The 24,892-nt window shown below is 30.0% G+C and overlaps 1 protein-coding gene across 1 annotated transcript; it reads right to left on the reverse strand.

The window, feature by feature from the left end:
- Positions 1–16,462: 16,462 nt before the first annotated feature.
- On the reverse strand, positions 16,463–18,022 carry LOC136977685 (microtubule-associated protein 1B-like). Its single transcript, XM_067273228.1, has one exon. The coding sequence runs from the start codon at positions 18,020–18,022 to the stop codon at positions 16,463–16,465; it is 1,560 nt and encodes a 519-aa protein (XP_067129329.1).
- Between the last annotated feature and the right edge of the window lie 6,870 nt (positions 18,023–24,892).

Genomic DNA, 24,892 nt, shown 5'->3' on the forward strand with positions numbered 1-24,892 from the left:
CATTCTTTGATTGGATTTTAAAAATCTTCCTTCGTCTTTCTCATTGATAACTGAGTCTTGTATTAAATACGATCATAATAAAAAAAAATGTGACCATACCAAATTAAAATGTGTAATTATTATATTCGTTTCTGTTGTAAATATCTAATCTGCACCTATTTACATTAATGAATAAGGCATTGATGAATTTTATTTCTTAATTGCTTATGATGCATCTAAACTTAGGTTAAAAATACACGTGAAAATATGGGACGATTTAAATCTCTTAAATGAAAAACTTAAGAAATTTTTCAAGAAATGCGAGAAACCATTTTAAAAATTCCGGGGTTGCAGGTAGTGAAAAAGCTTAAGAATCGCTAATCTAAACATTAAATATTTTTATTTAAGAACATCCTATTGGTGTTTTTTAAAATTTCTAAAATATTTGAAAATGATAAAACATGCTCTTTTCATACAAAAACATAAATTTTCTCTAATTTAAGATTTAAAAAAATACATATTACTTTATGAATTTGAGAATTTTTGAAAAATAAAACATTTTAACTATAATTCAAAAAATAAATCAATAAATAATTCAAATAAATATTTTTATTTTTCATTTTACTGCATTTCTACAATACTTTAATATAAATTTCATCTCTTCCTATTGATATTTTTCTTTTAATCCCGATTTCTAAAAAAAAAAAATTATGTATCGAATTTACAGTTTCTTCACACATAAATTTCCGTTAATTTATCGTAATTTATCTCTTTAAATATATGATTTGATTAGTTTATTTCTGACTTTAAAAATAATTAATTCATTAAAGTTATTAGAATTATAAAACTTCAGTAACTGTACGAAAAAGTTAGTTTAATTTTTTATAAAATTCAATTTTCCACTTTTTAATGATTGGAATTTGCGTGAAAGACGAAACTGCAACAACAATTTGATTACCATTCTATCAATTTTAATGATGCAAAGTCAAAGTCTAGCTTGGAGGGATATCAGATTTTTGCTCGTCACAAATTAATTAAAGTGACTATCAGATTAAAATAAAGATCAGATTAACTATATCTAACAATCTGTCACAAATTAATTAAACTGAAATAGTCTATTAAAATTTCTCTTATCTAACAATGTAATCGTGTCGTAAATTATCTCATTTTCTGATATGAGTGAGAATTTAAAAAAAATTAAATTAAAAAAATAAATGTATTTTTTTATTAATTTAACAAATCGATATTAAAATACAGGAGTAAATTTATCGTTTTAATAAAATGTTTTTAAATTCTGAATTATAATTTTCCTGTTCTATCTCAAGAAATAAATTCATATTCAAGAAATTCAATATTCTCAACAGCGGCGTAGCGTGGGTGTCAGCTGCCCGGGGCAGAGGAAAATTTCGCCGCCCCCTTATTTAGGTATTTTTACAAGATATTATTATTTATTGTGAAATTTTGCCGCCCCCTATAAGTGCCGCCCAGGGCGGGCCGCCCCTGCCGCCCCCACTACGCTACGCCACTGATTCTCAATGTGAAGAATATTGTTTATAAGCATTATACTATATTATACAATGTTTTTAAACTATATTTTTCAAAAGTAATGTTAAATTGCTATATTTAATATATATACTTTATATATTTATATATATGGGTCTGTATAAAATTTTCAAATATACAGTTGATCTGAGAAAATTCAATATTTTATAAGTTATGATACCTGTTATAGATAGATATGAGCTTCATTTGTTTTCTGTATCCATGTTTTACCAAATACAATTTTTCTTGTTATCATAAATTGTAAAATATACAATAAGAATTGAAAAGAAACACGTAAGCAACTTTATAAATTTTTTTATAATTTGGTAAATTTTAATAAATATCACATTTGGTTCTCTATCGTCACTTTTTTTAAATATATAAATATTATATAAAATGTATGTATTGTCATAAACTATACTATCAGTAATTATACTTGTAATTAATAAATGTTATATTAAATATTCTTAATTTTTTTATTCGATGATTTGTTATGATGAAATAATCACATTGATGTTGATAACTGCTCGGTTGATGTTGATATCTCTGTCATAATTTGAATTAAAAAATGTATAAATTTGAATTGATAAAAGTAATTGATAAATTTACTTATTAATAAATTATTTTTATAAATGTTTAATCATTTTTCTCTTTCTGGTACTTAGTACATAGCAATCGATAACATTTCTATCAAAATTATTTAATTTTTTACTGTCAGAAATGCTAAAAATTGCAAATTTTGTCAGTTTTTGTGCAATTTCTTTGGATTATTCCCGCTAAAAATATTAAATAAATATTCGAAAAACTGATTATGACTTTAATTATTGAGTAAATACGAGTATAATACAAGTTTAAATTAAAGTATACATTTTTATTCCTTTTACGTATACGCAGGGACAGAGTTAAACTTGCTGTGTGACCTTAAGCTGTATCATGCAATAGTGGTGGTCAAATCTTGTAACGATAACAGCCATATATCTCCTATCATAAATACGTGAGAACCGCATCTTCTATTATAATGGTATTTTAAGCATACTGCATATATAGTTACATTTTAGAAAAATAAGTATATTATAAATTAATTTTTTTTTTTTTTACGTAAATACATATCAATGTTTCTCTTTTATAGCTACTAGTAGGTTTGTGTATTTATTTGTATTTGAGACGCAAATTGTTTAAAAATTCAATTTATAAGACCAACCCTTAGCTTTCAGTTGTCTGTTCAAGTTGCGAGTTACGCTTATAATCCATGCATGCATCCATGCAGTTTGCTGACTACATAATAGTCAGCAAACTTGCAAAAATATTACGTATGTGAAAGTAGTATGTCTGAAATTTATAAAAATGATTGCATAAGTATATGGGAGCCTCAATTCGACCACGATGGTCTTATAATTTGATAAAGAACGAAAGGTATCTTATGTGTTTTAAAATCTAAGCTTTATCCTCGTACAGTGAGGCCTTAAAATGTAGCCAAGCTGTTTATCTTTTGTGTAAAGCCATACGTTTATGAATTGTCTTGAATAGTCATAAAAGTTGAGAATTTTGTCTTTGATTTAGAAATCGATTTCACAATAATTTGTACAGTACTCTTTACATTTGCATAATTCTAACAAATGAAATCAAATTATATCTTATTATTTTAAATTTATTTTTCTCGATCATTGGAGTGAAAATTATTCAATTTTTGTTGAAAATAATGCTAAAGTTTATGTTTTAATGTTAATATATTTAAATTAGAAAATCATTGGAAAAATAACAAAAATTGTCAGTATTTTCAAAATAAAAGTGTACATAAATGTATTAAGACTGTCAAATCATAACGTAATTTATGATAAAATGTTAATTTTTATGACTTATTTTCAGTATTACGTAGGGAAGCATGAATTTCTTCTGTGTTGATGTGATACATATAATATATATTCAGTTTATTAAAAGATATTAGTATAAAACATTAATTATTCATCTAGTTAGCAATTTAATATTCATTTTTTTACTCCTACCTACTAATCAATGATTTACAAATATACAATGGTAAGCTAGTTTTGTCAGAATGGTGTATGTTTAACGTCACTTTGATGTCATATTTACATTTTCTCATTATAAAAATATAAAACTGATGTCAAATTGACGTGAACTACAAACTGTTATAGCAAAACTGATACGTTCTATATATTAATATTATACTTATTGTTCAATAAATGGACTTAAACAGTTCTTCATAATACTAAAACTTCTGTATGTTTTCATTCCATTCTTTAAAATGAAATGTCAACATTTTCAAAACGGATATAACTTTAAAGAATTCGATATTTTAGATTATATTCTTTTTCACGAGTTGACAAATATGAAGAGTAAAATGTTTTTCTTTCTGCTAAAGTTAAATCTCAAAAATAAACAGATAAAAGGTGGTCGTTTTATTTTAAAAAAAGGTTTTGAGTTGAGAAAAGTATGAAAACGAAATCAAATAATATAACTGGTAGTTAAGATAACAGATATATGTTAAGCTATATTATATACTACACATACATAATACATAACAGACATTGTGTAGCCTACATGTCTAGTATAACATAGTCTATATGTAGCCTAGGCGTATATAGGCTTGCGTATGTAAGCCTGTAGCTTATAGGATCTCTCTCTATATATATATATAAATATATACATATATTTTTTTTATTTAAAGATATTACGTTTATCACCTCACATGTAAGTAAATATCCTAGCATTCTAAGTACAGAAATTATAAATTCTTGAGTTCCTAATGCAATATTATATAGCCTCTACATGGCAATATAAAGGCAATATAATAACAATATAAGTTCTATAAACTACAATTTACAATGGCTATATTTATATATATATTCAAGATGCTATATTTTTTTACATAAAATATTATTTTATAAAATTTGTTAAGAATAAGCAAAATTGTGAATAAATTTGAATTTCAGACAAGAGAAAGATTTCCAAATTTTAAATATTTTTGTCGTTTACTTTTTAGCTTTAAGCTTACAATCAAATATTTAAAAAATTAAAATAACTGTAAATAAAGTAAGTAACAAAATTGTAATTTTTTATTTTAAAATTAGATTGATTAAATCAGTAATTATAATTAAAAATTATTTACTTTACCATTAAATACTATTTATAAATTGCATTTAAACAACATTACAATTAACTAGAAAGAATATTGCAAATTAATAGTCTTTAATTAAAATTAATAAATATCAGTTGGTGAATTAAAATCAAAATTGTTGTAATTGTTTGCTTACAATTGCTATCAATAACTGCAAGTATTTTTTTTACATTTATTTATATGTTTTATTTTATTTTTTAAAATATTTATAAAATATCTAAATATTCAAAAATATGAAAATAGTATTTTTTAAATAAAAACAAGGAATAAATATTTACGTAATATTAAAATTTGACATTGTAATTAAGAAAAATAAATATTAATTTTTTAATGAAATTTTTGAAAATATTTTTAAGATCTAATGATTTCATTAACGATGCTGAACGCACTTAAATAAACTTCTTTAACATATTTAAGTGTTTTTAAAAACGGTTAAATAAAACATAAAATTAAAGAAATAATAATAAAATAAAATAAAATAAATAAAACATAAAATTAAAGAAATAATAATAAAATAAAATAAAATAAATAAAACATAAAATTAAAGAAATATGAACTATTTTACAAAAAAGAAATAAACAAAACATATCATAGAATAAAAAATACAAAAAAATTTAATGGTCAAAATTAAAGTTAAATAAATCTCCTACTTTTTTTAGAATTTGAATTAGAAGATATTTTCAAAAATTCCATTAAAACATTAATATTTATTTTCCTTAATTACAACGTCAAATTTTAATTTTACATAAATATGAATTCCTTTTATATATATATATATAAATAATACTATTTTCATATTTTTGAATATTTAAATATTTTATAAATATTCTAAAAAATTATAATAAAACATATAAATAAATCTAATATAGACAGACGACATAATAATGAATAAAATTATAATAATTTAAATATATTTATAGTATTTACAGGTTATAAACTATTTAAAATGAATAAAATAGTTTAAAAGAAAATTGATATATTTTTCGCATGTTTAACTTCTATGTATTCTTATTATTTCTCTGTAGGTCTACCTTGTAATATAATTATTTAATTCCTTTTAACGTTTCTTGTAATTGGTACCTGTAAATTAATTATTTCGAATGTGTGTAGAAAGAATCGATTAGAGTAAGGGAGTAAACGAATTTTGTTTTTTTGTTTTTTTTTCCTTCTTCTTCTTTGCTATCGAGTGTTTTAATCAACTTGAGTTTTTTTGCCTCCTCTTCCAAAGAAAAACTTACTTGATTAAACTAAAAAAATAAATGACAAGGTATAGACGTGAGACTATTACTTTAAGAACGATCCATCGATTGTATAACAAATAATATTTTAAATTATTTTGAATATTCAACCTTATTTTTTCGGGTAATTTGGTTCTAGAAAAAAACGAATTAAATCGTTAAATAAGTATTTTTTGTGTTTTATATTTCCTTTGTCAGATAAAATGGAAGTTTATTTATTTTCAGCAAATTTGATTTTTTATTTTAACACTAATTTTATTAATTGTAATTATGTTTAAACTATATAATTAAGAAATTATTAACTTCAAAAATTATAATCTATATTTTTTATTATAAAGATTCGTTTAATGAATATTTGTATATCGAATGATAAGTTGAACAACGTTGGTAAAATTGTAATAAAATTTATAGTTAAATATAGAAATGTGGAGGAAAAATAGTGAAAGTTTAAAATTTGTCTTATTTTTATTAATGAGGCCAAATTGACGAATTTCTTATTATTTGATTGAAACTTGATGGCATTTACATATTAAAAATACATATTAAAAAAATATAAATTGTCTTCGTTAATCCGTAACTGACATTCTCTAGGAAGAAAAACAATCCCCAATCAGAGACGACCTTTTATTAAATATGCAAAAACAGTTAAATATCGTTCTCTGGTTTTGCATATTTTCACAGAGGCATAGCCTCGAATGAAAGGTCGTTTCTTTAGTTAAAGGCTGTTTTTGTTCCTGGTGAGTGTCTCCGACGGATTAACGAAGACAATTTATGTTTCTTCAATATGTATTCTTAGTTTTTCCTCGATTGAACTATTTATAGATACAATATTGAGGGACTATTTAAAGATTGAGACCGGCATTTACCTTTTTGAGACCTCAATCTATTAACAACTAGCTAAACGTTTTTAAAAATTGTATTATATTTAAAAATTTGATAAGAAATAAAAGGTTTTGCTCTTAGTACATAGGGTATGCAGCAGCGGAATGAATAATTTGTGAAAATGTTTTAAGGGTCCCTTAAATGTGACAGCGCTGTAATGCCCTATCACAGATAAGATAGGGCTTCACAGCGCTATTTATCTTATGACAGCAGGTCCTGTCACAGGGAAGACATCTGTGATAGTCTCTAAATCGCTGTTATAAAATGGATAATTATATCGATCAATGTAACAATTATGCTTATTTAATATTTGCGGTATTACTAAATTATATATTGGATTTTTTTTATATTTAAGAACGAAATTTTAATCATAAAAATTTATTTTAAAAATGGTATAATATTATGCAAGACATAGCCTCTATATTTTTACTTCAAAAATTGCCAGCTATTATTAAATAAATTTAAAATTTCAAAAGTATATGAGAATATCTGACACTATTTCAATAATTTAATTAATATTAGTTTGTTTAAGAAACATTTCAATATTATTGAAAGCAACACAATTTCTTCAATAATTTTTTCCAAATTTCTGCACAAAATTACCAACAATATCAGCATTTTTATTGCTCTCACATTATCACAAGATGAGAGTTACAGCTCATAAAACAGAAAAAATAATAAGAATTTTTTTTATCTTTTCTCATTCTTTCCTATATAAACCAACTAGTAAATAAAACTAGGTTGCATATTATAAATTTAAAACACACGACAGAATTATAGAAAAAAATAGATTTTAGAATAAAGAAAATGTAATAAAAATATTTCTTAATTTTGAAAATAAGATAGGTTATATTATAAATTTTTAAATAATATTTTAACTTTAAAAATATCTATGAATTTCTTTCTTTCTGTCCACACTTTACATATTTTCTAATAAGATTTTTAGTGGTTTTTTACTTGTACAAAATCAAAATTTATGTTATGTAAATTTACTTCTTTAGGGAAAGAACATTGTTTAAATTGACACTTAATATGACGTAAAACATTTGGAAGAATCTAAGTTTCTGAAAAGATTTTTCTCTTTTTCTTTTCTGCAGATGTCACAATGAAGGTAGAAATCGCTATTCTAGAAATACCCAGTCGCATTGACACAAACTAAAGTATTGGATTTAAGAAATCCCACTCGCTTCATCGTATCAGGTCAACGAAAGCCGACAAGAAATGCTACTAAATTTGTATGCTGCGCAATTGTACTTTGTTGTAAAGCTTTGGTTTTTGTAGATAATGAAACAAGAATTTATAAATTTTAAATGCTGTTATTTATCTCTTTATAAGAATATACTCTGTACAAGAAAAAAGAAAAATGTGTCATTCATTTTTTAACGTAACAATTATCTCAAAAGATAACTGAAGTAATTTGGTCAAAATATTAAAAGTTATTATTAATTTTATTATAGAAAATGTTTCGAATAACACCGATCAAATTGATTTTGTAAGGAATCAAACAGCTGTTTCGACTTCATAATGATCGACTTTCGACCAAACTTTTCATCTCACAAGGAAAAGAAGAACTGTTATATATTGTCTGCCAGGTGAACATTATCTCTAATGGTTTATTCTTCACGAAAAAAAGCACACATATACACTCATATATATAGAGAGAAAGAGAGTTGACACTAGAGAAAATAAGATAATACGATTTTTAGCAAGTACACAAAGTTATATTGGTCTCTTTAATGTTAATATTCGATAGAAAAGTGTTGGAAGATTACCGTGCTCTTCTGTACATAGCGAAGAATGGGGTATAAGATTTGAGACTGAGCCTGTCAACTGTAACTCCGTCAATGTGATTGATACAGCGGTCCCCGAAGAACCAATAGAAATCAATCATCCTTGACGTTAACGTTCAATCCGTCCATCCCATTGGATCTTTGTAGTTCCGTTGCTTGTTCTATCGTTCACTATTTTCTGATGTATTGCTAGCGAAAGACTTGGCTATAGCATTTTTAGAACAGATGTACTCAGCGTTGAATTGATCTACAATTTTCTAGAAAAAAATATAAAATAAAATAAAACAGTTACGATGTAATAACATTACAAAAAAGGTGTGTTTATTGTTTTTTCCCCCTTTCTCTTACAACTAAAGATTAAAGGACAAACAACTAGATTTATTTTTTAAACCGTACTAAAACAAATATTTATCTAGTTTTATACTTATACAGAATTGTAGATGGTTTTATATAAGTAAGTTACAATCAATTAATTCACTAAAGTGCATTTTTAAATTCCCAATTCGCCTCACTCGCATCTTCACTCTTGTAATCTCTGTAATAGAGTTAACGTTAAGGGAATTCTTGATGATAACTCGCCTTTATAACATTACTTGTTATGTATAATGTCTTTACTTTAAAATCTAACTAAAACGAAGATATTATCAGTGCCTTGCAGACAATTTACCTTAATTATAAAGTAATTATCTTAATATATTATTTTTATAATACCTTTTAAAGATATTCTTTGAAACGTTATTGCTCATTGAAGGTGTTAAAATTCTTAAAAATTTTACTTAATTTTTTTAATTATGATTTTGTACAATTTATTTAATAAAAATATCCAGAACCTGATAAATAAATAAATAAATAAAGGTTAGTCTGACATCAAAAGATGACGTGGAGTTGGTTGAATGGAGAGTTAATCGGATTGCTGAAGGCATCGTTGACAATGCTATCTCTATTCCTTCTTTCAACATTGTGCACTTGTAGAATACTCTAGGAAGGAATTTGGCCATCATTGGCGACTTTCTTCTTCTTTTTTTTACTTTTTAAATGTGCGAGTAAGTCGAGTACAAAAAATCTTCTATTTTAAAACGAAAAATTCACTAAAAAATAAAGTTAAAAAATAAATATCAGCTACAATTTAGCACTTTATTCTATTGTTTGAATCTTATCTCCACTTATTAAATTTATTATTTTCAAATTTTAAATTTGTTTTTGACGCTATTTTCATTTAATTTTGTAGAAAATAATCATTTATTTTAATTAATTTGAATTTCAATTAATTAAGAATTATTTATTACAATTACTTTTTTTAGATAATTGTAATAAACAATAAAGATAATTTTAATTTTTCGGATAACATTATTAAATAAAATATTCAGTTTTTAATAAAGGAATTGCAATAAAGAGATATTTTAATTACTTTTAACTTTAAAAAGAGTTAAAAGATATTGAATTAAAGTACAATATATAGAAGGTGAGCGAAATAAATTTTAAAATGACTTTAATGAATAATTTGATATTTAAAAAATTTACTTTGTTTTAGTTTTATTGTGAAAAGTTTTTGACATTTTCATTTTTTTTACATGAAATATGTATTTTATACTCTATCAAATGCATTCCTTGATAAGACGAAACAAGGAAAATTTCAACTGACAAGCGTTTTAAAATTCGAAATATTTTATTTTCTTTACGCAAGCAATATCTGTTGTTTTTATAGAAGAAATGTAAAAAATTTGTAAAAATATATTTATATATAAATAAAGTATTGTACTCTACATCTATTATTTTATCGATTATTAAAAAGGTATACATTAGTTTTACATGTATATTGATTTCATTTTATATATTATATATGCTTTTCGGAATTGATGTTTTATTGTTTGCTGAGAAAAATTAGTTTTTACTATTGAAAATTTCCTAATTATTTTTTATAAAATGCACGTACCTTTGAAATTGAAAATTTGATTATCTATATAAAAAATTACTATTATTATTTTATTGTTTCTTAATTTGAGAAATAAATTCTTACTATTAAAAGAGAGGTAAGTTTACGTGAAAAATTTTAGATTTTTATTATAAAAATGCTTAGTTTAACAGCATTGAAAGTTTGTTTTCGCCATTGAAAATTAATGTCTACAATATTAGATTCAAGTGAGACTGTTTATTGATTTTTGTTGTAATCAGATTTCATAGATTCTGCAGTTTATTTTGACTTATATAAAGATCACAAAGTATTTTTTTTTACCAATTTTCTTTCTACTAACCCAAAGAATGTTCTATAGTTGGATTTAATCACTTACTTATTCTTAAATCAATCAAAATTTTTCTTCATTTAATTCCTAAAATATTGAACTAATCAATGAAATTTTTATCAAGTAATTTTATACAATTTTATATCAAGTTATTTCATTTACAATTTATATGTAATTATATCCATTGAATTACAAAGAACTCAATAAAACTTTATTAATAATAATTCTTTTCTAATTTTATATTATTTATGACAAATTTATTCCAGAAAATTAACTTACCTTTTTCTATTAGTAGATCTCTTATTGAATTACTGAAGAAAGTCGAGAGGGAGAACTGGACATTCTTTCCCGGGTCCTGAAAAAACTTGGTCTATAGTGGTTTATATCCTTGTAAATTAATGTTATTTTTACTAACAAAAAACAAAATCTGTGAAACTGTTTTTTTAGTAATAAAGAAATATTCTGTATATTTTATTTGTTAAAAACAAATGGTATCATGCATGCTCTGGAATCACTACTGGTTTCAACAAGGTTGTACTGTACATCTAAAAGTCATCGTCATTAGCCTAATATAATCTTCAATTTATTTTAATTTTTTATTATTTAATTTTATATTATATAAATTTTAATACCTGAAAAAGAATTACATAAGAATACCAAATTATTTCATTTAAAAAATTAAATATAAATTTGATTTTACTGTATATAGGTGGTTCTTTGTGAAATTCGAAAATAAATCAGTTTTAAAATAAATTACGTAATTGACGATTAACGACAATCGTCCACGTATATTATAATTTGAAAGTGATTGGTTGAAGAATTAAAAAGGGGTGGATGCTTTTATTTAAATTTTTAAAATTCAGCATCGATTTAAACTATCAATCTTCTCAAAAAGTAATTGAAAGTTGTTTATAAAAATAAAATAAATACTTAAAATTCGTTTTTTATAATTTAATTTAGAAATATCTAACGTTTTATAATAAAAAATATTAAAAATATATATATAATAAAAATAAAAAATTAATTTTTACATGAGATATATTACAGAAAATATTTTGTTTATTAAATAAATTATTTCAACAAAGTCAAACGAATCGAAAAATATGTATTTTCAAATTTTTTAATATATTTTTTGCTATTTTGGTTATAAAAATTCTGACAACATTCAAGATAATGTTAATTAATGAAGAAAATTTTAACTTATTGATATACTTCTTGAAGTAATTTGTAAATTATAATTGAATAGCTGTTGTAATAAACTGTTGAATTTATTAATAATAAAATTTTAAACATTTATAAGTTAGAAAATTCATTAATAAAATCTTATCTTAATACTTAATATTAATACTATCTTATGTTTTATAAGATATAATAAATCTATTATCAAATAATTACTTTAATCTTTTAAATATGATTTTCAATTCTCTAGATAAATTTTTCTATAATTTCTTGAAAACTTTTAGTTGCATATTAAGAATTTTGTTTATTAAAATTTTTTATCAATATATATATATATATATATATATATATATAACATATTTTAAATTTTGTATATATTTTTGTATATTTTTCTGTAATTTACTTTGTTAATCTCGCCCCTTTTGGAATGAGGTTAACAACACCAATAAAGAATAAAGGAGAGTTCGAGTGAGGACCTGAAAGTGAACGGACGTGTTTTTATGGTCTCCAATTTTCTTTTGTCTTGCTAACCCTACACTCGACCCCACGACTACGACTGCAAAATAATACGACAATTTATAAGAGTCGACAGGATTACCTTATCCAGCAATGAGTAAATCTAGAGACAAATCCATCCCAGAAACAGGTAGTTCTACCTCTCCTCCTAAACTAAATCTTATTCCGTTTAACCCACGTGGAAAGCTAAGTCTAACTTCGTGGATGAGACTGTTTGAGAAGCAAGCGGCGAGACAAAGGATTGACGAACAAGAGCTCCACTTTTACATACCAGAGTATTTACAGCATGAAGCTTTCGACTATTTTTGTGAAAATTTAGTAGAGGAAACGGATTGGAACAAAATTAAACAAAAATTACTCGAGTACTTTCCACAGGAAGAAGAAGATTACTTCACCGATTTTGTAAATCGACAACACCAGCGAGATGAAGATGTCTTAACTTACTATAGGGACAAAACCTCCTTGGCGGAAAAAGCTAAGTTAAACATGCAACAGACCATTACAGGTCTCAATGCCGGCATAAATGCGGAAATTAGAAAATATATGATAGCCGCACCGCCAGCCACCGCTGTCGAATGGCTTCAGAAGGCTACTAAGTTAATAAAAATTCAAGAAGAAGCAGATCATCCGCCGAAGACCCAGAAAGAAAATCATCCGGCAACTAAACCGAATCGAGAAAATTACACAGGATCCCAACACTTTGCCAAAAACCAGATACTGTCATGGCCGCACACAAAGAAAACGACGCCATCTTGGATTCCACCACGGGGTCAACCCCAGTACAGAAATTTGGTACATCACATGAGCAGACCGCCATCCCCTTGCCGTTTTTGCTATCAGCAGGGATTACCAGCACAGCACTGGAGAAGAGACTGTCCCCAAAGATATTCAGCTCCTATTCACAGAGACGTCCACAAGGTATCTGAAGCAAATGAGGCAGAACCAACTTCACCATCTTGACTACTACTAACTGTTTCAATGGAGAACAAGACGATGCCTGCGCTCATCGATACAGGAAGTTCCATCAGCCTTATATCCCAAAAACTATTAGATACTTTATCCAAATACTTTCAATACCAATCGGATGTGAAGATTATCACTACAGCTGCAGGATCTACCACAAGCATGGCTAATGTATCAATCCCTCTTAAGATTGGAAACCTGACAAAAAACATTACTTTACATGTAGTATCCAGGTATTTCCCTTATTTAATTTTATCTTATCCAGACATTAGAAAATTTAGTCTTGTCATAGATTCTAGTCTTAATCAGATCTCCCAAAATCAGACTATCCTAGCATTAGATCCTAATACTTTTGAAGTACGTTCAAATCACTCTAGTTCCACAAATAGTTACTATAGTAGAGACATTAATCATTTTTGTAATAGAATAAGTAAAAATAGTAATAGCTTATATAAGATAGATCAGAAGGAGACCCCTCAGGCTCCTAACCTTGTCTTCCCACCTCCTTTGGCTCAAAATGCAGCAGGAACTTGTAGGGGTAGGAATAGTTCTACTTCCTTAAAGGAATCTCTGTTAAATATTTTTAACATTAGGGATGTTGTTAACCCTAATCTGAAGGATGATCAGAAGCAGAAGCTAAAGAGCATTGTTTTAGGATTTCGGGAAGTTTTTTCTGCTGAGAAGTTTTCAGTGCCAGCCCTAAAAATAGCTTCCCCTAGAATATTACTTAAAGACGAAAGACCCATAACTTTAAAACCTTACAGAGCATCTTACCGTGATAGGGAAGAGATTGATAGACAGGTGGAACTATTGCTAAAGTCGGGATTGATTGAACCATCGTCGTCCCCTTACGCTGCCCCAGTCACATTAGCCAAGAAAAGAGATGAGGGAAAAACTAGATTATGTATGGATTATAGGAAGTTAAACGAGAAGATTAAAGTTAACAATGAACCTATTCCCAGAATAGATGAGCTACTGGATAGACTTATAGGTGCGAAAATATTTTCTACGGTAGATATTCTGTCAGCCTATTGGCAGGTTCCTCTCCATTCTGAAGACAAAGAACTAACTGCCTTTGTAACGAATTCTGGTCATTTCCAGTGGAATCGTTTACCATTTGGCCTAAAGACTTCACCCCAGATTTTTCAGCTAGTTCTAAAAAATATCCTAAATAAATATAGATTTCCTTTTCTCATCAATTATTTTGATGACTTGTTAATTTTTAGTCAGAACGTGGACGAACACCTAAAACATTTAACACAAGTATTTGAATTATGTTCAAGGGAGGGTCTCTACTTAAATCTTAAAAAATGTCAGTTTGTTAGATCTGAAATTAATTATCTTGGGTTCAACATCAAACCAGAAAGTTACTCCCCCTCATTACCAAATATAGAAACAATACAAAAGTTAAAATGTCCAACCAATATCAAACAATTACAGGGCTTTTTAGGGTCCATAAACCATTACCATCGATTTATTCCAAATTATGCAAATTTAAGAGCTCCTCTAAATAAGCTCCTAAAGAAAAATCAAAACTGGGTTTGGACGACTAAATGTCAAGAATCTTTTGAGAAATTAAAAAGAGCACTTATCTCCAGACCCATCTTAAACATGTATAACCCTTTGCTTCCTACACATCTTTATACAGATGCTAGCGGAGATGGTATAGGGAGTATCTTGAAACAGGAACACCCTGTTAAAGGATTACTTCCTATTGCCTATTTCTCCAGGTCCTTACGTGAATATGAAAAAAGCTACACCATTAGTGAGAGAGAATGCCTTGCAATTGTAGCATCTATTGAAAAGTTTCACTTTTATCTTCATGATATCTATTTCACCATACACACTGATCATCAGGCTTTACAGTGGCTGAAAGGTATAAAAAACCCATCTGGAAGGTTATTTAGATGGTCTTTGAAACTAAGCATGTATCAGTATGATATTAAACATCAGAAGGGAAGCCAGAATGTAGAAGCTGATAGTAATGTTCAAAAATAACCACTCAGTCGGTTTGACGAAAAACACAAATTTTATATTTACAGTAATGTACAAAATAATCCACTTTAGAGTTACAATTAAATATGCACAACACTAATTCCAACAACAACCGACTATTCCCGTACAAATTCGTCGAAAGAACTCCTTACGAACAAACAGACTTGTAATTAACAAAACCTCCGAGTCAGGAACAAGTTCATACACAAACACGTAACTTCCCACGAGAGAGTTAGTTAGCACCTCGATAACGACGATCTCCCTTGATCCGATCCGATCCGATCACCTCCGATACGATCACACCATCCCAGCCGATCGCGATACGAACTTAAATAGTCGACGGCGTTCGAACCCTGCTCCAATCAAATTTGAATGTTCCCGCAACGGCCGCCAACGGTCACTTCCCGCCGGCCAATCGTCCGATGGTTGACGATTCGAAACTTAACGGTTCTTCCCACGGAAGTTCCTAACGGTCGTTTCCAACGGCCGATCCTAACGACTTTTCCGTTATGACAGTTCGTTATAACAAACAGGTGGGAATCGCGCGTCTTGGCGATTCCATACCTTACACCTCCGCGGCCAAGGATCAAACTGAGCTTAGCCCAAGCCTGTTTGATCCAACAACACTCAGCAATTTTACAAATGTCCGTTGGTGCGGACTGACCCTTACCTCCGGTACAACCGGGCAAACTCGCTATAACCCGCGCACAGAGATGCCTCGCGATAGTGTAGGACCCCTTGGATCCCCGAGACCTATCCGCGCGGGTCCCCCTACGAGGAGGTCGTCCCCGTCGCCTTCGGCGCGTCATCCGGTTTTGTTGGTCACCAGATGTCGCTCGGCCCTTCTCACGGAATTTGGGTTTCTTACCGCGAGCTCGGTTGTGACCGTTGTCCGTCGTTTTCCGGACCGGCGATATGCCTCCCTCCGGACTTAGCACGTGTGTGGGTGGTTCCGATTGGCCACTGGCCGCGCCCGCCGTGGCCCGAGACCTCCGGGTCTCTTCACCGCTGTGTTTTCTTTGAACCCGAGTGACGGTCGCCAAGATCACGGTTCGCCTGTTGCCCAATCAATCCGGCCAAGTCGTCCACGGAATGACACTCCTTCGTAGCATCCAGGGGCTTATCCCGTGTCGCATTCGGTAACCCTAGCAGCGGTTCGCTAGTTTCCCCGATCGCTCGTCTTTGGTCATCGGCGTGTTGCGCCAACTGCGTCGCGGGTTCCCGGCCGATATCTCCCAAGTCGATTATTTCCCCGACGCCACAATTTTGACCCTGAGGCGTCCCAGCTACCCCATTCTTTACTGCTCTGACTCCCGGCCTCCCTTCATCAGCGTCCTCGCCCTCCAGTTTCCTGTTCGCGGCGGGTCGTTCGCTTTGGCTATCCGATTCGCTACCGGAATATCTCCTCGCAATAGGAGTCGCGTCCCCTGCTTTATTTTGCTCAGACTGCGCCCTCCGCTCACACTGGGCCGTGCGCTGCCGCTCTTGTGTCTGGTCAAGCGGTCCTATGACCATCCCCCGGTTTTTGTCGTCGGGCGGCTCTCGTTTAACCGCCTCGCTCGCTTCCACGAACATCCCCGCTACCGCACTTAATATACTCTGCTCCTCAGCTAATTCCCTTTTTCTTGCCTCGGAATCCGCTTTCTCTCTCGCTTCTACCAGCGCTCGGAAGTCCCTTTCCGTTAAGAGGGCGTCTGTCGCTTTCCCTAACCTATTGGTGATCGCACACGTCACCCGTGCCGATCCTGGCGTTTCTTCGCGTCCTTCCTCCCACAATCCAAGCGGCACTGACGCTACGCCTGCCTCTACCTGGTGACCGAAGGCTCCAACGAGTTGCCTTTCCTCCTTCGTTCCCGTCACCGCTTTAGAGACCCATGACTCCCTTAACGCCGACGCTTCCGTTCCCGAAACGTCCTTAACTGGGGGACCATTTCTGCCGCTTACTGTCTCAGCTTCCTTCAGCGACCTCCCGACTTCGGGTTGGATATTATGAACTGCCTCCTCTCGTCTTGCCGCGACTCCACTAGGCTCCCTAATGTCCCGGTCTACCTGTGAGCTGCGCCTACTTTCTACTCTTAGCATGGGGACTTTGGCCACCCTGACCCCAGCGGTTCCCGTCCTCGATCCGGCTACGTACGTGGGCCTCCCTTCTCCCCGCATTGCCTTGACCCGATCCTTTGCTTCCCCGCTCCCCGGTGGGCAAGAGAGTTTGGATGCTCTCACCTCCACCACCACGCGGTCCGCTGCCTTGGGTCGCATGCGTTCGGCCTCATCGTCTACCCGCCTATCAGGACACCCTCTTTTCTGCCGGTCAGTTTCCCTTGGCCTATCTAATTCCCCCTGCGGCTTTTTTCCCGACAAGCTAATTCTATCCCCGAAGTCGCGGTTCCTCTCGACTTTAAGTCCTTCGGATCGTGTTTGCTGTTCCTGCCGCTTCGTATCGTCTAATTTTCCGGTGATCCCCAGCCGTAACTTAAGTTGTTCTAACTCTATCTCTGCTTTCCTCGTCTCTGACTCAATTTCCGCTCTTCTCGCCTCTGCTGCCTGGGCTTTGTTCGCCATCTCTGCTTTGATTTTTGCGATCTCGGCCCGTAACCTACGTGCTTCGAGTTCGCGACTCGACCTGCTTGTCCTACGCGCCATTCCCTGCTTGTCATCCTCCCACTCTCTAGCCTCTAGCTGCCGCGATTTCGCGCGTCTAGGCATCTCTGTGTGCTAGCGAGAAACAAAACATTTACCTGGGTCTAATTGCTGGTGATGCTCTGTACGTACGTCTGCTTCTCTGTCGTAGCTCAGTTCTTCCGATTCTTTGGAGTATAATCCAGGATAATCCAACGTAATCCAAAGTATCCAAAATATCCTGTCGAGACTGCGCCAGTAATGTTCAAAATAACCACTCAGTCGGTTTGACGAAAAACACAAATTTTATATTTACAGTAAATGTACAAAATAATCCACTTTAGAGTTACAATTAAATATGCACAACACTAATTCCAACAACAACCGACTATTCCCGTACAAATTCGTCGAAAGAACTCCTTACGAACAAACAGACTTGTAATTAACAAAACCTCCGAGTCAGGAACAAGTTCATACACAAACACGTAACTTCCCACGAGAGAGTTAGTTAGCACCTCGATAACGACGATCTCCCTTGATCCGATCCGATCCGATCACCTCCGATACGATCACACCATCCCAGCCGATCGCGATACGAACTTAAATAGTCGACGGCGTTCGAACCCTGCTCCAATCAAATTTGAATGTTCCCGCAACGGCCGCCAACGGTCACTTCCCGCCGGCCAATCGTCCGATGGTTGACGATTCGAAACTTAACGGTTCTTCCCACGGAAGTTCCTAACGGTCGTTTCCAACGGCCGATCCTAACGACTTTTCCGTTATGACAGTTCGTTATAACAAACAGGTGGGAATCGCGCGTCTTGGCGATTCCATACCTTACACTGATTATTTATCCAGAGCCCCCGTGAGCCATTTTGTTACCACTGAGGAAGTCCTTTCCAACCAGGATACCTCATTACTCACCTCACCCAAATTCTTCCGAGATCGTGAAGATGTAATCTGTATCAGAAAGAAGGGATTTACAAAGAAAGTCATACCTCCATCGCTTCAATACAAGGTGCTATCCAGGGCACATGCACACTATGGTCACCCAGGTATAACACAGATGCTGAAACTAATTAGTCCACGTTACTATTGGCCGAATGTCATCAACGATGTTGTAGAGTTTGTTAAACATTGTGATGCTTGTCAGAAAGCAAAGACATACAACCATAAAAGGTTTGGCTTGTTAGGTGATTTACCTTCATCAAAAGCTCCATTTGACATGTTATCTATGGACACTGTCTCTGGAATGCAAAGATACGGATCTACTAAAGGCTACCTTCATGTTGCCATCGATCACTTTTCTAGGTTTGCTTGGTGTTTTCCATCCAAATCTACTTCTATAAACGCCTACATAGATTGTCTAGGCAAAATATTACAGACAGGCAGCCCGAAACGTCTACTAACAGATAGAGCACCTTCATTTACCTCCTCTAGATTCAGAAGATATTTAGAAAAGAATGGAATCAAACAACATCTAACAAGTACTCAGCGACCTCAGCACAACGGGATAGTTGAGAGACTAAACGCCACACTTGTCTCTAGACTAAGAATAAAATATTCAGAGAATCCAAAACGATCCTGGACTCAAATGTTACGTGACGTTGTGAAAGAATACAATCAAACGCCTCATACTATAACAGGATTCCCTCCAATGTTTTTAATGTACGGAGAAATCCCCGATTCACCTGACAACTTGAATTATCCCCCTCTCAGTGAAGCACGTAAGATTGCCACCGAAAGAACCGAAATAGCTCATGAAAGAAGCAGAGATAAATATAATAGTCAACACCAAACTCCAAACTTCAAAGTAGGAGACCAAATACTACTACAAACCTTTTTCCATCCCGACCAAGGAAAACTTGCTCCAAAGTATCATGGACCTTTCACCATATTAAAGATAGTATCTCCTTGTAACGTAGAAATAGACAGACCTGTCCAATCATTAAATAAATTAACTGATATTGTAAATGTAGATAAAATTATACCGTATTATAATCCAACCAACTTTAGAGTTCAAGCCGATAAATTGTATAACACCCAGCCCAACCTCCCTGAGGCTCCATGATGTCGCCTTTTCAGGAGGGGGGCATTTAACATATTTTAAATTTTGTATATATTTTTGTATATTTTTCTGTAATTTACTTTGTTAATCTCGCCCCTTTTGGAATGAGGTTAACAACACCAATAAAGAATAAAGGAGAGTTCGAGTGAGGACCTGAAAGTGAACGGACGTGTTTTTATGGTCTCCAATTTTCTTTTGTCTTGCTAACCCTACACTCGACCCCACGACTACGACTGCAAAATAATACGACATATATATATATAAAACCTTCATTTTCCTTCTTAAAAATCAAAAAAGTTATATATTTTTTTAAATTAAAAAATATTTAAATAAAAACTTGTTTTTTATTAATATAAAATCATGGATTACTTTAAATTTTTATATAGATTTTTAGTAAATTTAAATTACAGAATCGAAATCATTAAAATTCAGGCATAATATACCAAAACATTTAATTAAAAAAATTTTAAATTTTTTAAAGAAAATATATAAATAATAATAATTACTACTTTATTATAATAAATATAATATAAATTAAACATAAATTAATTATAAAAATATTATAACTTTTTGCTGTTTACACCAATTATATCTCATAAATAGCAAATAGTTTTTTAAAAATTTTATGTATTAAAATACATATAAATAAATAGAAAAAATTATAATTAACGTTAAAAAGTTATTTTATTTTTTAAAAATTAAATTATTGACTATAATAAAGAGCGTGCATTTAAAAAGTTAAATTAAGTGAAAACGTTGTTTAAAAAAAAAACAACAAAAAAAATTGTAATGTTCTCCTCATATTCTTCTTAGTAGAAAGCAAGTAATTAAAGTGAAGCTAATATATTTTGCTTCTTTAAACAATTTTCTTGAAAGTTTTGGGGGAGGGTTTTGTGGAAAAATCACTTGGAACGAAATGCATCCCCATTTAAGTTCACGAACTGCCATCCATTGTAACAGATGGAGTGGCTAGCAGCATCGATGCAAGAAGCGTGAAGACGAAAGTGGATGCTTTCACTTTGAATCTGTAGCTGATCGATTATTTCTGTTGAGTCAAGGATGGTTGAAGCTCGAATCAGCTATTAATAACGTCATCTCTCTACCAAACCAATCTTAGTACACATTGGTGGAAATGCTAGAGTGTTTATTGAACACAGCGCTATTGATACACCTAATTAACTATCTTACACGAAGATGGTGAACCATTCGTTTGGTAAATACTCGTAATATTAGATTAAAGAACCTGATATTTCTCAGAAACACCCGCAAAAATAATATTATACACTTTGATTTTTATTATTAATAATTCTAACAATAATACATTTCTGTGCTTACTTTAAACTAATGACGCTCCCGGTTTATTTTATTAAAAATTTATCAGTATAAACTACCATCTTATACAATTAGTCATAAGCAGATATCCATTGCTGTAAATTTTTCTTTAAATCAATAAAGTATTTTTAGGAAATTCGAATTATTTATATTAGTCTGAAGCTGTTAGGGTTGTTAGGGATTCGCAGACTGTATTATTTAATATGTGAGAAGCTGAAACTTTTTGCAGAACAGGTTTATTTAGGTCAGATTTGGAAATATTTAAAGAATATTAAAGAAAATTATGGTAACGCAGTTAGGGAATGGTTAGAGACTTTTAGTTTCCCGAAACATTTCTTAATACCTCTACAATTTTTAAAATAATTAAGGAACTTTGAAGAAAATTATATGGTGTATAGTTAGGAAACGTTTGAAGAATATTGTTTTCTCTAAATTTCCTTACATATTTTAACAGTTTTCTTCAAAATTCCTTAAAAAGCGTTTCAAATTTCCTTTAAATTAAAATCCTTGAATCTTCTAAATTTCTTCATTTTTATAAATTAATTTACCTTCAGTAAAATCAATAAAAATTGACATTTTATTAATGTTTTGGAAATTCTTTACTTAATTAATTTATAAAATTCATTTATTACTTGAGTATGAAAATAAAATTATATTAAAAATTATTTTTAAAAATGATAAATATATATCTTTCTCGTTTTGTTTATCTTCTTTTAATTATCTTAATCTCGAAACATTTATTAATTTAAAAAATTAATTTAATTTCAGTAATTTTATATATGAATTTAGGAAATCTTGTATATAAGTAAATAAACAAAGTTTACATTAATTTATTATTTTAAATTGAATATCTTTCATTTTAAAAAAGATAAAAATCAATTAATTTAAAATCAAAAATAAATTTTCTAATATTCATTTACAATATATTATAATTAATTAAAATAGAATTTTCTTTTTTTTTATCCAAAGAAGATAACAAATCAATGAAGAAAAATACTTCTTTATCTACAAATATCATTTATTGAATTTTTAATATATTATTCTAATCTTTATCTTGTTTAAAAATCTGGAAAAGTTGTAAATTCAATTTTAAATTCAGTTAAAATAAATTTGAAATTACTTAAAGTTATATTTATTTTATTTTTTATGAGTTCCTTACACTCTTCACAATAAACTTCGCAATTTTCCAAATTAATTGCTATTTTATAAAATAATTTTAAAGAATAAAATACGATTTTTACTTTTCTGAATTCCTGTATAAAATAAGAATTTATATAAATAAAAATTTATTATTATAATTAAATAATTAACGCAAAAATTCAGTTAATTAACTTAAAACCGAACATATATATTTTTAAGTTTTTAATTCCTCTTTCGAAAAAAATCATTTGAATTATGTACTTAATAATTATAAAAACTAGAAAATAATTATTTTGTTAAGAAGAATATAACATATTTTTCAACAGTTAATAAAATTTCAATTTAAAAAATTAAAAAGAAACGTAAAATTGAAAAAAAAAATACTGAGAAATGATGAGTACTTCATTCAATCAAAATCGGAGGTTGAATTAATTGAAAAATCAATAAAAACTCTCGCAGATTTTCAAAGATTTTCAAACTAAAAAAAAATTTTTTTTCTTATTTTGTAAAGAAAGCACTTGTTTATTCATTTTTTAAGTATTTTAATCTTTTTTTTTAAATAAATTGCATGTTTTTGTATAATTTTACCTGTAAGAAAGATATCACGCTCGACTATTTAATTATGAATATTTTCAGATTTATGAAAATAAATTTAGTTTAATAATATTCAAAAAATTAAAGTATAAGTGAATTTTTTAAATTTCATTTCGTTTTTCTACGTTTATTGTTTACATTATAAACTGATACTGTACTTAGATCGATATTAAGGTTTTTTTATTAAACATTATAAAGATCATATTGTAAAGGAACAATTGATAAAAAGCAATTTTCCTGGATTTTCTTCCTTCTAAAACGTTGTTTCGTTTATCGATTGCCTTTCATATATTACATAATAATTCGCTTTAAAATTATTTATAAAATTGTATTTTATTATAAAATGTAAACAAAATAGATTCAAAATTTACTGAGTTAAATATTTTGTTATAAAAATATGCATTTTGGAAATTATATTTTAGTAAATCTCGATTAACTTTAGAAATTAGTATAATGTTGAGTTAACTGAGTTATAATGTATTATAATACTGCTTCGCCCTTCAACAAGTCGTGCATTTGGTAGTTAAATTGTTTAAACGGTGTAATTATATTTAACAAGAAATAATTTCTACTCTGCGAATACGTAGTGATTCGTGATCTGGTGAACTCTCAAAGGATTGAGCTACATTATTTACTGTAACAAGGTATTACTACATAAGTAAAGAATATCAAGAGTCAAAAACCTATTTACTATACTGGGTGGTCACTATATCAAGCGTTCTTGTATACGTTATAAATGAATCAGATATGGTTCTAATTTACATAAAATTTATTTTTTACATTTGATATCAGGCTGGATTTAAACCTTAATAGTTTATCAAAGTTTGACATACAAGAGACCCTACCTCCATTAAATAGATTTAAAAGCGTAATATTTTAAACTGTAGTCTTGTATTATGAACTCTAAACTACAGCTTCTTTAACTTGTGTGTAAATATGATCCGGGATGATTGCCATATCATTGAGTATATATTAATTAATACTTTTATGATACCTATAAATCGAAATTATATCTTTCGCACGTTATTATTATTGTTATTATTAATTTTAACCCTTTCTGTTCTGTGGCCATTAAGAGGACCTCTTTCCATGTTATGGTGAGTGCGGCTAGACACAAAGGGGCAGTCGAGTGATGAGAAACGAATATACTTTATATCCACGACATTTTACTCATGAAATTTTTGAACCGGCCTGGATTTTTAGATTTATTTTTAAAAAATACTGCAAATACAGACATTTCGCTTCAAAAACGAAACTCATACGTTTTGGAGAACGTTCTATGTCAATCTCCATAAGATTCAGAGAGTTTAATGATAAAGTGCATACAACCCAACATGAAATTTAAATATAAAGCAAAATCGTTACAAAATGGATCAAAAATATACTAGAAAATGTATTTCAATTAATATTTTTTTAAATAAAAGCATTCATAACGATACAAATCAAAATTTTCAATATACTTAGAAACGACTTCATAATTGCGCAAATTCTCGTGTTCTTTAAGTTATATTAATTAATAGAAATTAATGACAAAAAGGGAAACATTATTAAATAAATTATATTAATAAACCTGATACCAAGTAGTAGACTGAAGATGTTATGTTAAGGAAGTAGAGGAATATCTAGATTTATCGATTTATGTCTTACGACAACTTATCTCCGGATATGAACTAGTCCGA

This window comes from Centruroides vittatus, unplaced genomic scaffold, assembly GCF_030686945.1.
Source record: "Centruroides vittatus isolate TY-2023 unplaced genomic scaffold, ASM3068694v2 contig_466, whole genome shotgun sequence".
NCBI classification, from domain to species: domain Eukaryota; kingdom Metazoa; phylum Arthropoda; class Arachnida; order Scorpiones; family Buthidae; genus Centruroides; species Centruroides vittatus.